Source organism: Lonchura striata, chromosome Z (assembly GCF_050655825.1).
Source record: "Lonchura striata isolate lonStrDom1 chromosome Z, ASM5065582v1, whole genome shotgun sequence".
Lineage (NCBI taxonomy): Eukaryota > Metazoa > Chordata > Aves > Passeriformes > Estrildidae > Lonchura > Lonchura striata.
The window spans coordinates 10,554,134-10,569,939 of NC_140740.1; the positions used below are offsets into that span (position 1 = coordinate 10,554,134).

A 15,806-nucleotide genomic window follows, 5' to 3' on the forward strand; every position below is an offset into this window, starting at 1 on the left:
TTCTTTGCTTGCAGAACTTATTTTTCCCTAACAGTTCACTAGCAGAAGAGTAACTTTTTAGCACATATAAAACTCTGAGTTTATCTTTAAACGTTGCAGTATCACAGGCATATTTCAGCTCTCTGGTTGAAACTGCAAAATAAACGATGACTATTCCTTAACAGAAGTGTTAAGTCAGCCTTAGAAGTCTAGAAAAACCCATCTAGCAAATATCATTGTCTTATCATCTGCACAGAAAGGCAGTGCTATTTGAAACTGGCAAAACACACAAACTGGTATCTGGCATGTGTTTTAAGTTCTCCTGCACAGCCACAGAGTAGATAATTTTCACATTCATAACCCCCAAGTTCTTTTCTAAATCAAATTCTGTCAAACACATCACATAAAGTCATTTATATTTGAGCCAAGTTTCAGTGATTCAGGAAGGCTGACTTCCAAAATTTTAAAGGTCCCACTCACAGATGTCAAAACAGCTTCTCCAGATTCTCACAAAGAACTTCAACTTGGTAGAGGTGAGAGGTTTTGCAAAAAAAAATCTGTATCCAAGTTCATTTGGCTCAGCCACTGGAGGCTTGATCTGTTCTAATCACAACTGCCAGAAGGGTGAAATTTTCTTCTATAGAAAGAATAAGACAACCAAGATAAGGCAGTAAGTATAAAAATTCGAATTTCTCACACATTGAACCATAAGAGGCACATTACATTACTCTATACTACAAAAACTGTTTTACATAGCAAGAATAGTTTTGTTGCTGATTGACTCAAACCTTGCTCACCAAGACAAAGATGGATTCAATAAGAATTTTGATACTCCACGGAAAAAAACAACAGACTTGGCTTGTTACTTAGAGAAATATGATCCAGAAGGGATGCAAAAAAATTGGAAAGATTCAGGCTAATCAGATAGAGGGAAACAGCGCTTAAAAAGACCTATACAACAATGCAGAAGCACTGTTACAAACAGATGTAAAGGGTACACCAATATCAGAAGTAGTTTGTATGAGAAAGAAAACTAATTATTTCGTTGTGGTTGCGATACAGATATCTCCCAATCTTCCTGCTTGTGACTGACTACAAGGAAACAATAGAACCGCCAAACGTCCAGCATTTTCAAAGCTAACCAATACTCTATAACTGGAAAACACCATAAAAACAAAGATAAATGTAACACGGATCATGCAGTCTTTACGTCTCTCTCATCTCTGCTCCTGACATGTAATCACTTCAAAGCTGCGGCGCTTCTGCTGCTGCTTCCCCCTCCGCGCCCCATTTTGCTTACAGCTAGCCATCTCCCCTGCTCAACTTACTACTGAATTTATCACCAGGTTTTGGGATGCTAACCGAGTGCTCCAAGCGCAGCGCTCCGAAGAAGCGCTCCGCCACTTCCCTCCCCATCGGCGTTTCGGCGCACCCGCGCTCCCCGGCACCCAAGCGCCCGCGGGCCCGGGGCGGAGCGGCCGGGACAAAGCGCTGCCCGCCGGGGCGTGCCCGAGCCCCGCCGGGCGGCCCGCGGGCTCCGCCGCCCACTGCGGCACCGCTCCCCCGCAGCCCCCGCGCCGCCCGGGCCGCGAGGGGAAGGCAGGGAAGCAGGGAAGGCAGGGAAGGCAGGGAGGCAGGGAAGGCAGGGAAGGCAGGAGGGAGCGGCCACCTCACCTGCCCGCGGCGGCCCCGCAGCCCCCCGGGAGGCGGCGCCGCCGCTGCCCCGCCCCCTCCTCTCCCTCCCGCCACTTCCGGGGGCGCCACAAAAGTCCCGGCGAGCCGCCGGGGCCGCGGCTGCGCTTGGTGTGGCCGGGGAGCGGCGGCCCCCGCGCCGGTACCTCTGCGGGAGCAGGTGCGTGCCCGCGGCGCCGCCGGGCGTGCCCGCGGGCCGGGAGCGCGGCGGGGGCGGCGGCGGGAAGCAAAAAGGGCGCGTTGGCGTCGCCTCGTGCATGCGCGGGGCGCGAGGCCTGGGGACGGCCGCTCCCGGCGTGCCGTGCGCGGGCGCGGGGCACGCCGGGAGTTGTAGTGCGGCGGGCGGGAGGGAGGATGCGGAGGCGATTCCCGGCGGGAATCCGTGCGATTCTGGATGGGGCCGGGGGACCGGCTTCGCCTCATAGGCGCCGGCCCCAACCTTCTGTCGCACTTGCAAAGCCAGGGAGGAGTGTAGGCGAGTCTCCCAGTCTGATCCGCGCCTTTTTGGAAGCACCTGGGTTAGAAAAGCGGCGTTAGGGAGCTGCGTGCTGGAGACAGCTTGTGAGGGAACATAGAGTGACAGGGCAAGAGAGCAAGTTTAGACCAGTTGCTAGGAGAAAAATCTTTACGGAGAGGATGGTGAGGCGCTAGAACAGGTTGCCCGGAAAAGCCGTGTGTGCCCATTCCTGGAAGTGTTGGAACCCGAGTGGGTTTGGGGCTCTGAGGAATCTCGTCTAGTGGAAGGTGCTCCTGGACCTGGCAGCACTTTGGAAGCTGATGATCTTTAAAACCAGTCCCAACCCAAACCATTCTGTGACTGTGATTCAGAGCTCCACAGGCAATTCCTGTTTCTTGTTAGAATAGCAAGTCAGAAGTAGGGGAATTTGTCAAAAGCTGGATTTAAGTAATAGTTTTACAGTTAGGATTGTGTTTGTCTGTAGGAGAAAATGGGCATTAAAGGATGAAATAGCTTAGTTTTAGCGGGTGTGACTATTTTGGCCAAGCCGCTAAAGCTAAAGACCACTAGTTATATGAAAGCTTCATTTTCTTTGCTAAAATATGTTCTCATGTAGACTTTTTGAGCTTCTAAGGTACTAAAAAATGGATAGCTGATTTTATGTCTTTGATTTTTAGACTACCAGATGCATTATGAATATTGAGAGACATAGCATATGAATTAGCTGAATAAATAAGAAAACCAGAAGATTTTATAAATTGTTCTTTTCAGGGCTGTTTTATCTGGCATTTTTAAGAGTAGACCAAACAAAGTAAATTAGGTGGTGGGGGAACAGATTAGTAGGGTCACAAGAAATTAAATATACAGGAAGGAAGCTCATATTGGGCAACAATCCAATAGACTTAAGTACTTAACTATTTGCTGGGTCAGGATAATACTAAATCAATGTATGTGAGTGCTACATAGAGCATTCTTTCCTCATTGGCTTACCTAAGCTCTTTAAAATGCTTATAACAGAAACTGCCATTGCAGAAATCTCGATAGCATGTCTGCTTAGCAGAAGTGTATGCTGTGGTCCTGCTTAGAAATATTTTGTTCTGTGCAACTTCATTTTATTAAAATGGGCAGTTTTGGAATCCATGGAGAATATCTGCTGCTTCATGCAAGTTTCAAAAGTACTGTAAGAATAAAGATTGTTCTGTAAGATCTTTTCTTCCCATATTTGAAAGTCTGTGTCAAGCCAAAAGAATCCATCATCCCTGTGGGTAAAGTGACAGGTCATACTGGGCTGGTTTTGGCTTCAGGTAACTTAAGTGCAAGACTGACCTTGAGGAGGCCCCTGAGTAAAACTTGCATGTGTGCCCCTGGCAGATATACTAGTTAATTGACTTTTAAAAACAGAAACATGAATTTACTTCATGGTAGCCTCACCTCCTTTTCTGCTGTTAGTTATCCAATTTACCAGCTGGGTGGGTTGGTTTAGCATTTGCTGTCAGATATAAATTTACAGGAAACTGCTGTGCCAGAACAGTCCTGTGTTCTGGCTCCTCTCCTTCCCTGTTCTGAAACACCATCTTTCTTCACAGGCCAGAGCGTGGTGTTGGGAAGTACATCTGTGTTAATTCTCTCAGGTATGAAAATTTTACTTTTAAGCACTATGCTGTATGACAGGAGACTTGGCTTGTTTTGAAAACCAGCTCTGTGTTGTATAAAAAGAAGTATTCAATGAGGCAAAAGTCTTGTCACATTTTGAATGGAAAGTTCCTGTCATGCATTTGCCATTGCTAACAGCAGTGCTTAGCTCAGGGTGCAGGTTCCAAAAATAACATATAGCGATCTATTTTCTGGGAGGGAAGGATGAAATGAAAGAAGGCATAATCACTCTTAAGAGGTCTTTGCCTCCTTCCTACCACCGGCATAGTAAAGGTAGGTCAGAATCTATAAATTAAAAAATAGACATCTTATCCTACAGATTTTGTTTCCAAATAGCATCCCCACATAATGGGATGATGTGCATTCCAGAGTGACTGGATATTGTCACTTCCCCATAATTATAAATCACTTGGCACATATGGCAGACAAACTAATTACTCTTTTTAGCCGGCTACATAATGTCACAGTCTGGCAATGGAACAGTGCCAGAAATAAATTTACTTAATACTGTGGGTAAGGAATAAATTTACTTAATGCTGTAGATAACCAGTATTCACTATGAAATTATGACATGGCAGACCCCAAGCTTGATCCTGCTCCTGCAGACATTGATGAGAGCAGGATTAAACTGCTGCCTCATCTGTGTTGCTGGAAAAATTTGGGAAAAAAACAAACCACTCTAATGATGTAGAGGCTGCATCAATAATCCTTCCTGTGAATATTTCAATTTTCATTATTACATAATGATTTTGATGCTATTCTTGCTAAATCCAAACAGGTTCTGTATCAGTGGCTCATTTTACTAATGGCATTATTGCTTATTAATGTTATCAGGGAAGTCAGTGTCAAGGAACGAATTGGTACCTCGCATGCAGTCTGGTTTGGAATTTCAAAATCGAATTGTGTGATAAATTAGTGAAAAAATAAATTTCCATTTGTTTCTCTGTGGCAAATTGGTTTTTTCCTCTTTGCCTATGTAGCTTTTTCTCAGCTAAGATGGATCTTTGGACAATCTCAAGCACAACCAAATTTGAGAGGTATCCAAGAACGAGAAGAACAATTTCTTTGATACTGTTTCCTTCCCCTGTCCAATGAGTGTAGTAGAAGCCTCCATTGTATGGAAATTTTAAAATATAGTTTGACAAAATCAACCCTGCTTAGAACAAAATTAGTGTTCCAGGCAGTGCTCCTTGTTGCTAAAGTTGATGGATGTGTATAGTGGGTGGTGTAAGCTCAGGAAGCCTCTGAGCTACAAAGAAATCTGTAAAACCTTGGCAATGTGCTTCTCTGACTATTTATCTAATAAATTCTGTCCATTTTGTTCAGATTGGCAATGGTTCGTAGTGGAAAAAGTGGTGGGCTCCACCTGAAGCAGATTGCATACTACAAGCGAACAGGGGAATATCATCCCACTACATTATCAAGTGAACGAAGTGGAATCAGGAGAGCTGCCAAAAAATTTGTTTTCAAGGGTAAAATTTTCCTCTCAAATTATGCTAAAAATAGATACTAAGGTGAAGATCTGCTAATATGAAAAAAAAAAGTGAGATCTTGCTCTGTGTATTCTGTGATTTTAATAAGCATTCTCTATGACACAAATGCTTTGCAAATCTCTGGTTAATATATAACGGGAAGTTTGTAGAAATGGAAGATCAAACTGCTTTAGTCCATTCCAGGACAGATTTATTTAGCTATATAAAAGCCGAACCTTGTTTTATATCTTTTTTTATACTGTAGAAATACATAGTCACTGCAATCCATAATTGAAGGGACTACAGAAAGGGAAACAGATCTGCAGCTAGAGACAAGGAATGCTTCATCCAGTCTGGGGGATGACTGGCAGGAGCACAAGGACAATTTTGCCATCAGCCACCTGAGAGCCCACAGGCCTTTCCTGACTTTATTGCAGCCCTGGGATATACATGAGCCTTTACGAGGCATTGTAGTCTGCTGTGCTGGCTCCATCCCACTGAAACTGCCACTGTTGTGTAGAGAGAAGGTAGGGAGGAGTTAAATCTTTGACTATCAGTGTCAGGTTGCTGGCAGGCACCCAACAGCTTCACAAACAATGGTTTCAACACTCCTACCTCCCCTTTCCAACCCCACTGTTAGTTTGTGTTTCAGTCAGATTTCCTATGGGAATGCTGTTTGCATTCTGACTTGCCTTTGTAACTCCTTGTGTCCAGATAATAAACATGGCTGTTTAGAAGACATAATTAAAATTTTTGTAAACAAAAAGATATGTTTACAAAAGTGAACTTATTGTAATAAATTCTATTCTAAGTCATGCTTAGTAGTTTAGTAAACTAAACAGAAGACAAAGCACTTGCTTATAATTTGCTGGTACTTCTTTCAGAAAACAAGTTGTTCTATGTTGGAAAAGACAGAAAACAAATGCGCCTGGTAATTGTTTCAGATGAAGAGAAGAAAAAGGTCCTCGAGAAATGCCACAAAAATGCTGCTGGCACTCATCATGGTATATCAAGGACACTGACTTTAGTGGAGTCTAATTACTACTGGACCTCTGTAACAAACGATGTCAAACATTGGGTATGGCTTCATAGCTGCAGGATACTTTACGTAGTCTGTTACAAGTGTTTGGTAATCCTATGAACTTTGATACAGCAAGTGCCCAGTCTGTTTCATGAGGAGGAAATGTAAGCTTGCAGTGACACTGCAACTGGTCATCTTGGCAATGCATGGTGTTTCTTTTTACTCTTTTTCTACTTTTTACTCTTTCACTGGCTTGCACACCACTATGGTGTGCTGGGGAGCCATAATCTCTTTTGGTAGGACATCCAGTCCTGTTGAGCAGTCTCCAAGAGAGAATTCTTGTGCAAGGACTCCTTTTTTTTTTTTTTGCTTTGTTTTGTTTTTTTAATGCAGTGTGCCACACATCCACAAGGATGTGTGACCAGAGTAGCTGCTAGCAGATAAGAATATGAAAATGGTGTCTCTGCTTTAAAATAAATTGTGTTCAGGAAATAGTTAAACACATCAAAACTTGGGAAAGTTCATTCTCCTCCACCCATAGGCACAGGTGCAGGAAACCCTAGCAGAATTTTATCCTTCAGGAAACTATGTAAATGTCCTTCAAGGCCAAATTACTGTTGCTATCAGCTTGCTGCATCATGTGAATATTTTGGGTTCATATGCAACTGTTAAACGAAGTGAAAATGGTCTTTCCTTTCAATTTGGATTGGACAAAGGTGCTCTGTCCCATAGGTTAAGTTGTTGTGCATGGAAGATAATGTACACTTCCAGTGTTTTTCAGCCACAGCATACATAGATGAGCCAAAAGGAGAATGATTAGGACTTCCTTTCACTCCCAGTTGCTTCCTACTTCCTTTATTATTTACAGATAGTAATGGATTTTAAAATTTGTACTGTGCACTTGAAAGAGCACAGTACTTTCAGAATGGAGAGAATTCATCTATGAGTTCTTTTACATGTCCCTCTCTTGGCCTTCAGTACCATTTGGTTTATCTTGGTTTTATGCTGCTTCTGAAAAATCCAAGTGTAAAAAATTGTAAGAAAAGTGATAAATTTGTTTTGCATTGCCTGGTCTGCCCTGATTTACAGAGAAATAGTGGAGATCTGTGATTCTGATGGTTGTCATCACCTCACCATCACTTTTCATTGATAACACCTTCCCTGATGTCTTCTCTAGGTGCATGCTTGCCAGCATTGCCAGATGGCAAAGAACATAGCCACCAGAGTGCCCAAAATACACCCTATCAAAGCAGAGGACCCATGGACAGCAGTCACTATAGAGCTAATGGGACCTTTCAATGTTACAAATAGAAGTCACAAATACATCATAATTATGACAGATTTGTTTACAAGATGGACTGTTATCTTACCACTGCATGACACTTCAGCAGCTGAAATTGCTAAGGCAATCATAAATGTGTTTTTCTTATATGGGCCACCTCAAAAGATGCCTATTGATCAGGGGAAGGAGCTTGTTTATCAGGTAATTATTTACATGGCTGGTTAATAACTCTTGTTGTTTTTTTCCCCTCAAGAAAAATACATTTTCCCTTATATTAGATTTGAATTTTAGACTATTTTTGAGAAAGACTTTAGTACTTTCTTCATTAATTGAAAAAGTAAAGATGTTTGCGCAATACAAAAATGTCAAACCAATTATTTGCAATTGTAATGCTATGCAATGTTTCCCAGGACTTTATTCTTTGTAAAAAGAGCAAAGTACAATTATTTCCTGGCAGTCATAGTGCAGGTTTTGTCACTCACTTGGATTGGCATAAATTTGTACACTGCATTTTGATGTATGTTATTCATCCATATTGCGCAGTATAGCAATAGCTAAGGATATTTTTGACATTGGCTTATAGTGATTATGAAGGACTTACCACACTGTTCCTCTAAGAGAAGATGAAGTCATCAGATTGTGAAATGGAGGTAATGACAGATCGAGTTAAGTGACAAAAATGTGGTTAGCAACCATCAATCACTGGCTTTAAGCCCTGCTTAATGCTTTAGCTCTCATTCACAGTCCTGGTGTGTTCTGTGCCAATATGTATGTAAGACTTTTCCCAGTCACCATCACGTCAGCCAAAAGTGTGGAAATCTGAGGTTTTTTACTTGCAATTGGATACAAAACAGGAGAAATGTTCACTAATTGTGTTTTTCTTCTTTTGAAGATAAATGAAGAACTGTTTGCACTGTTTGGAATGAAGCAAATTGTATTGTCTTATCCTCAGACACATGGTATAAATGAAAGAATGTCCAAGACAATAAAAACTTTCCTTAACAAGTATTGCATGGACCATCCAAATGATTGGGATGAACATTTATGTGCTATAGCCTATGCTTTCAATTTGACAAATCTGGTATGTGAAGATTCTTCTTCTTTTGACTGAAGTCCTCCAAAATGTCAACAAAGCTGAATGCTAAATTTGCTTGCTTTTGGTCCCCATATAAATAGGAGCCAGATCAAAACACCCCATATTTCCAAATGTTCAACCGTAACCCACGTGTTGTTGAGCCCATGAACATACGTGTGGAAGGAGAATACAATAGTTTTGCCAAAATATTTGAAGCAACTAAAAAACTCAGTCAAGTACTGGAAGAAGACAAAATCTCAGGTTGCCAGGTAAATGTTATGCATTTGAACTTTACTAGTAAGAAGACTGAAGGATGAAAAGGTCTGAGGCATAAAGTATAACTAACCTTTTAAAATAATGTGGAGGTTTGAATGGTGGTTTTCAGTTTGTTTCCCTTCCCCTGTGATCCCTTAATTTCAGTGTAACACATGTATATTTGGAGGGAGTGACCTTAAAAGAGACTTATTGTCAGAAGTTTATTATGTCTCACTTAGAGAGCAGAATAGAGAAGTTGAAAACTATTGCCTATGGAGTAGTGAATTATGCAGATAAAAGCAATTCCTTTATCATTTGTCACACATCTAAAACCACTCAATGTCATGCTTAAGCACTGTTAACCAATACTACAAAACCGCATAATTACTTTTAGGAAAAAAAAAAAAAGTAATTCACATTTTTCTTTCTGTAGGCAGATAAAAAAACTTCAGATGAACAAAATATCAGAACCAAAATCACAGTCAAAAGGAAGTCAAAACAGTTAAATACCCTTCAACTTAAAGTTGGTCATGAAGTCCTCAGGCAAAGAAAAAACTGGTGGAAAGATGGTCGTTTCCAGTCGGAATGGATTGGTCCTTGTATCATAGATTACATCACGGAAAATGGCTGTGCAATATTAAGAGATTCCACAGGATCCAGGCTGAAAAGACCCATCAAGATGTCTCACCTCAAGCCATATATAAGAGGGTCCAGTGAAAAAGGTGTATATAATTGTCTTTAAGTTTGTATTTTAATATATGTAAAAAGAGCTGGGTTTTTGTTTTGTTTTTTTAACTTCTCTGTTGTGGTGTGAGGTTATTAGAATGAAAACCAGTGGGAGTTTTATTAGCACACACACTAACGTAATAGCTGAGTAGCTAAGTAAGGAGAATAGTGAGTGTGAGTGATGTCAAACTATGCAAAGCATGGAACAGAGCTCATGAATAATGAGCAAAGTCTTTTTATAAATAGCCTCTATTAAAGTTACTTCTAATCACTGGGTTGGATCTATTTGTGCTGGCTGATAGAAGTATAAGAACATGCTAAAAATATAAGCAGGCTGACTGGTATTCAAGGAGCGTTTTCTGACTATTTTGGTGTAGGCAGAATTCACATTAATTTTGCTTATGCAATGGAAACTTTTTTTTTTTTTTTTTACAACATTGGAGTGTCTTCTAACTCCTTAAAACAGAAAGACTACATCAGGGAACTGATTTTGGAATAGTTTATTTTAATTGTCCTATTAAAGAAGTCAGCATTTCTCTTACCAAAATAAATAGAATTGTCATACTCTGTGGTAGGATGGTTAGAAATTTCCAAAGATGTGTATTACCAATTTCTGCTCTTTGTCTTACATATTCAGCATGCCCTTTTGTAAACCAAACAGTGGCAGCTGTTTCTTTTCTGCTCATGCTGTCTTTGAGTCACCAGAGGCATTTTAAAAAAATTAAATACTTAGTATATGGAAGACTTCTCTCATAGAACAAGCTGCTTTTTACTTCAGAGTTCTTGAAGAGCAGAACAATTCCCACATTATTGGCACATGTGATCAAACTTTGGTTCTTGTAAATAGATAAACTATGTTGAGATGGTAATTTCATCCACCACCTCTTCAAGCTGAGAAATTTGAAAAGCTGAAACTAAATATGGAATTTCATGTAACAAGTTGAAATATTTGTCAGTCATCAGTTATGGATTTTGTAATAAGATACTGATGTCATGTCAGGAGGCCTCTATTTTTTTTGGACAATCACTCTGTGCCTCCTGATTCCTCATTAAATTGCTGATGTATGAGGAGGAAGTCACACATGTATCAAGCATGTAGATAGTGAACAGCTATTACAATCACTTTTGGTAAATTGTGTCACTGTATAAAAATGTGAAAATAGTGGTCTCTGTAGTATTAGAGCCTAATATGTTTACCACTGAATACTGCAGAAGCAGTGCATAAATGTAGAATTCCCTTTTTCAGGAAGTAACTTTCTTGGTCTTGGCTGGGATAGATTTTGGTTATTTGTTTTGTTTGGGTTTTTTTACTTGCCTACTTTACTTACTTTTTAAACTTTTCATGGTTTGAGGAAAGCCTGTTGTGTGTTGAACTAAGATTCCCCAGCAAGAGCATGAAGAAACCACATTTATCCATGTGCACACACAAAATGAAAGAATCTACATATCCATTTATTCAAGCTAGTAGCTGTATTGAAGCATTTGTTCAGTAGGTGGCTGAGATAGACATCAAGCTAATCACTGACCTAGGAAAGAAAAGCTCTAAATGTGGATCATCACAGGCGTTATTTTGTGGATGTAACAAACTTTTGATGTTTGATGCCAGACATTTCATCCTCAGTGAAACTGGGAAATTCACATAATCAGTTTGCTGTCACTCAAACATTCTTGTCCTCTTTTGGAAATTGTTTTGAGAATTAAGTTAGTACCTCAGTAACCTTTCAAGTATGGCTTCAGAGATCTCACCTAATGGCTGCTTTCTTTTACAGGCAACCATTACATTCTACAAGGTGCAGTAGTTTTTGACCATGACTATATTGGCTTATCTGAAAGATCTAATAATTTGAGTCAAGGAGACTCTGTTGCTGAAAAAGAAATAAATGCCTACGAAAGAGATATCATGTCTGCTGTACAGATTCCGTCTGCTGTACAGATTCCGCCTGCAGTCTGCAAAGACCAAGAATCAGCAGAATGCAAACATGAGTCTGAGCTGAGAGAAGATCATTGTATTGAACCAAACACTGCAGAACCAGAGCAATGGCCTTCACCTTGCTGGACCCTTCAGACAAAGACAAAGGGTACTTAAGCATAGTCTTCTATCACATTTCCTTGCCAAGCAGTTTGAAACTACTGGGGCAAACTCAAAAAAAAAAATTTAATAGCTCCAACTTCCTTAGCCCAATCCACTTTTACTCCTTTATGAATCTAAGAGTCTTTCAGGTATCTAATTTGTCTGGGTGTTAAGAAAAAGCACTAGTACATATTCTGATCATGCATTTAAATTCCAGATTTTGTTGGTAGATTGGCAATTGGCTATGCCTTACTGTTATCCTCTCAGGACACAATACATCCCTTTACTGTAAGGACCTTTTCCATTTAACCCTTGGATGACTCATTCCTAATGTGCACTGTGAGATGAAAAACCTAAGCAAGTTGGTGTAAATTTTCCCTCCACTACAGAGAAGCTCTTGTCTTCCTTTTTCTATTATATAACAGTTTTCTATTCATACTGGGAAGCTGCAACGTCTGACTTGTACAACTTTTAATTTCTTATCTAATCCATTTAAGATCTCACAAAACAATAAAACTGCCAAAATTAAAATACATGTAGTGTTCTATGCATTAAACAATGAGGGCTTCAGCTGTTCCCTGCTCATCAAAAATCTACTAGTGTAGGCACTTTTAATATCTCAGGCATGTGAAAAGATCTTAAGAGCATTTAATATTAATATGTGCTTTTCCCACAAACATCTGGTTTCTCCATTACAGTTACCTCTTCACTGAGCCTGTGCATGTTGGGATATTTTCCGTGGACAGTGGGCTATGAGAGGTGAAGCAGTGGTATTAACTTATTATCTAATTTCCTTGAGTAAGTTGTTACTGGTCTGGACTTCCTGCAGCACAGGAATTTTTTGACATGGAAAACTGATTAGTTGAAGTCAATTTTTGTTGTTGTTGTTTTGGTTTTATTGGTTTGGGGGGGTTTTGGGGGGTTTTTTTGTGTTTTTTTTTTGTTTGGTTTTGGTTTTTTTTGTTGTTTTGTTGGTTTTTTTTTGGTTTTTTGGGGGTTTTTTTGGGGGTTTTTTTTTGTTTTCTTTGTAGGGGATTGACTTGAAGAAAACTAGCAGAAAACTGAATTGAGGAATTCAGCAGCTTATGGATGATGCTGTGGAAGATTTGCTTATCTTGCTCTCTGAATTTGTGTGTTCCCTCTAACTTCTGCTTCTGAATGTCATGTGACTTCTAACACAGGTGCAGGAAAGTACTATTAATTAGGAGTTTTCAGTTAATTTTAGGTAATTACATGTGGCTGGTTAGGTACCTACCTCCTACAGAAACTTACATGTACAGTACAGTATGTCTTTAATATCATGGGATGTATCTGTGAGACAAGAGCTCAGCACCATGACAGAGTCCTATCTTCAACTTCAAATGAAAAATAATTAATACTCAAATCATTTTGTGTCTTCTGAAAATGCAGTCCTACAGATACAGTTTTTCTCCACCAAGACTTAAGAGTCTTTCTGAGTACATTGCTGTTTATTTTGGTAACAAAACTATGTAGAATTTTTGAAGGAAAAGCAGCATACCAAAAGCTTTAATTTGAAGAGGAAGGCTCTTCCGGATAGACGTAACTAGACAGTAAACTGAATTTTAAAGCATTTGATTCTAGAGCAGTTAATCCTGAGAATCACATTCCCTGGTCAGTTCTCCTTTCAACTTGTGTGTAGATGAAGGGATCTGCAGCAACCTTGCTGCACTGGTAGCAGAAATAGGTCTGCCAGTAAGCAATAACTGTTGTAAGAAATACAGCATGTCCTCAGTGCCAGGCAGTGCTGCCCTCTGACAGACTCCTAGTGAAATGATGAGCAGATCACTTGGATACAAGTTTCTATAAATCTGTATTACCATATACTACTCATTACTCACATGGGTGAGCCCTTTTTTGGGTTCTTGAGAAGCATCTCAAAACTCATCAGTAGAATTGGAGCATTCAGAGCAGCAGCTGGTGGCAAGCATTGATGCCTTGAATATGTAAAGTGATATCCGAGTAAGTGGGTTAAAAGGGGATAAATCAGATTTCACAAATTCAGTACCTAAATTAGTTGATTATTCTTGGCAATTGATGTCTTTAATTTCCTTTTGCTTCACTTCCCCCTTCTGTACAGAGTAACACCATATCAGATTTCTGACAAACTGCAAAAAATACTCATTACACTTCACAAAGCTGGCAGACCTAATGATAAAAGCACCAGTAGAAAAGCCCTTAAGAAAATTGAGTTCTGGTTTGTGCAGCATTTCAGTGATACGCTGTGGTATCTGTGCTTCCCTATGATTCCGAGTCTTTTCCTAGTCAGAAGCATGATCCACCACTCCCACAGAATAAAGACCAAGAAGAAGGAAAGCAGAGCGCATAGTTACGGTGTCATACTGGCAAACAGTTTTTCAGAGTCTTAGCTGTCCTGTGTTCGTCTCCAGAGGGAGACACTCGGGATTTGTGCTGGAGCATTGGACACACGGTGGCAGCCTGGATCCGCGGGGAGCTGCTGCCGCCCTGCCCTTCCAAGGACTTCTTTCCAAAACGATGTTTGCAGCAGAATTTTCGGTAATTTTCACATGGGATTGTCAGTAATCACAGGAGCATGAATACATTTCTGAGAGCCACATGACCCACATTGTGTGAGGGGTGCATGACTGACCTGTCATGTGAGGCAGAATACAAAAATACCCTACTTGTGCTTTAGGTGGTTGTATATCACAGCTACCAACTGTGGTAGATTTTACCTTCCAGTCACCCTTCAGTACTCATTATGCCTCGGTTGCTGTGAGTAGGATCTCCCAGGCAAGTGCCTGGAATAATGCCATGCCTCCACTTCCTTATGTGTGGCACAGTGTGTGTGACCCAAGAGCTGACCTGAGGAAACATGGCAGAATTGCGGAATTCAGTCTTTTCCTGAAAGTAATTTTCTCTTGTGCAGCTGTTTTAGGACGTGTCACGGTTGAAGGAAGCAACAGGGGAGAGGGTACTCAGAGCACTAAACATTGCTGTGGCCAGGGCAGGGTTCCACCCTGAAACCCTAAGTAACTCCTTTAGCCTCTTTGGCAGTTGCCTAATCTCCATTCTGAAAAAAAATCTTCAATTCTAATTAAAAAAGAGTAGAAAATTTAGGTTTCTCATATGTCTCAGAAGAATAAGTATAGTCTGTAATTAATAATTTCCCTAGTTTGCTGAACTGTTACCATGGACTATTTTCTAGGAATAAAATTACTGCATCTTAAACCAGTACTTTGGCACAATGCCTACAAGAATACTGCCCATCATCTGTATATTTTCTAAAAGCTATACAGTGAAATCAGTCACAGGATGTCATGCTTCACATGCAACTCATTAATAAGAAATATGTGTGGAATGGAGATAAAGAAACAGTAAAATAATGTGCCTTCATGACCTGTAGTATTTAGAAAAAAATCTAGTGCAGCTTCCAGATTGACTACCATGCAGTATCTCCAAAATACGTGTCTAACAATGCCAGCTGAATGTTCTTTTAGGTTTCTTAGCCACCATGTCCAGAAACAGCAAGAAGTTTGCAGGTTTTGCTTTGATAAGTAACTATCACTGCAGATTTAAATTCTCCTCTACACTGTCACCTCCCCTCTTTTCTTCTGCCAGTAACACTTAGCTATACAGACAAATCTATTTTTTTCCCCATTACTGGAAAAGAGCCTAAAGAGCAGTTACAGTGTAAATTTTACTAACAAATTTTGAAAATTCACAGAAAAAAATACTTTCACATCTAAGAATTAAAAAATCCCAATAGGTAAAGGCAAATCAGAGTGCTAAACCTGTAGGGCTCACTAGCATCTGTTTTACATAGAAAATACAGTGACTTAATTTCAGCTCTTATTTTTAATTTACTTGAATATTTGGATCTGTTTTTGCATTTTTTTATTGAACAATACAGGAATCCACACAAACTGTGAACTATATAATGACATAGTCTTTAAAATTTTAAAGTATGTCCTAAAGCGCAATTAAGTAATTAAAATTGCTCTTGAATTGCTCAGCAGTAATGATCCACACAAATTCTACTGCTAATATATACTAAATCTTTCAAACAAGTTTTCACATGTGTATTTCAATGGCAACCTAAAAATTACCAAGCCCCTCCTCTGTAGCATGACACATGCTTAAT

General features: G+C 40.0%; 2 protein-coding genes across 28 annotated transcripts in view; one reads left to right on the plus strand and one right to left on the minus strand.

Moving 5' to 3' along the window:
- PPIP5K2 (diphosphoinositol pentakisphosphate kinase 2) overlaps nt 1-1,969 on the minus strand; it is a 47,467-nt gene extending 45,498 nt beyond the window's left edge. For 15 of the 25 annotated variants that reach the window (XR_014951376.1, XR_014951377.1, XM_085566869.1 and 12 more), the window contains exon 1: nt 1,654-1,704. The gene's annotated coding sequence lies outside the window, so the exon portion shown is untranslated. Of the gene's footprint in view, nt 1-459; nt 619-1,307; nt 1,480-1,653; nt 1,705-1,817 lie in introns of those variants that run through there. The other 10 variants (XM_085566865.1, XM_085566858.1, XM_085566868.1 and 7 more) reach the window with 6 other exon arrangements.
- GIN1 (gypsy retrotransposon integrase 1) lies at nt 1,727-12,216 on the plus strand. 3 transcript variants are annotated; one of them, XM_021543982.4, is made up of 9 exons: nt 1,727-1,831; nt 3,715-3,759; nt 5,108-5,253; nt 6,138-6,331; nt 7,452-7,757; nt 8,449-8,637; nt 8,733-8,900; nt 9,320-9,608; nt 11,382-12,216. In XM_021543982.4, the coding sequence occupies exons 3-9, from the start codon at nt 5,115-5,117 to the stop codon at nt 11,696-11,698; spliced, it is 1,602 nt and encodes a 533-aa protein (XP_021399657.1). In that variant the 5' UTR covers nt 1,727-1,831; nt 3,715-3,759; nt 5,108-5,114; the 3' UTR covers nt 11,699-12,216. The 3 variants fall into 3 exon arrangements, with proteins under 3 accessions (XP_021399657.1, XP_077646121.1, XP_021399659.1); XM_077789995.2 differs by having other exon boundaries at nt 6,198-6,331; XM_021543984.4 differs by lacking the exon at nt 7,452-7,757.
- The last annotated feature ends 3,590 nt before the right edge of the window (nt 12,217-15,806 follow it).

Coding starts and splice junctions, on each gene's coding strand:
- GIN1 (XM_021543982.4), top strand. CDS start 5,115: ATGGTTCGTAGTGGAAAAAGTGGTGGGCTCCACCTGAAGCAGATTGCA. Junction 8,638..8,732: donor CTTTCAATTTGACAAATCTG/GTATGTGAAGAT, acceptor CCATATAAATAG/GAGCCAGATCAAAACACCCC. Junction 8,901..9,319: donor ACAAAATCTCAGGTTGCCAG/GTAAATGTTATG, acceptor TTCTTTCTGTAG/GCAGATAAAAAAACTTCAGA.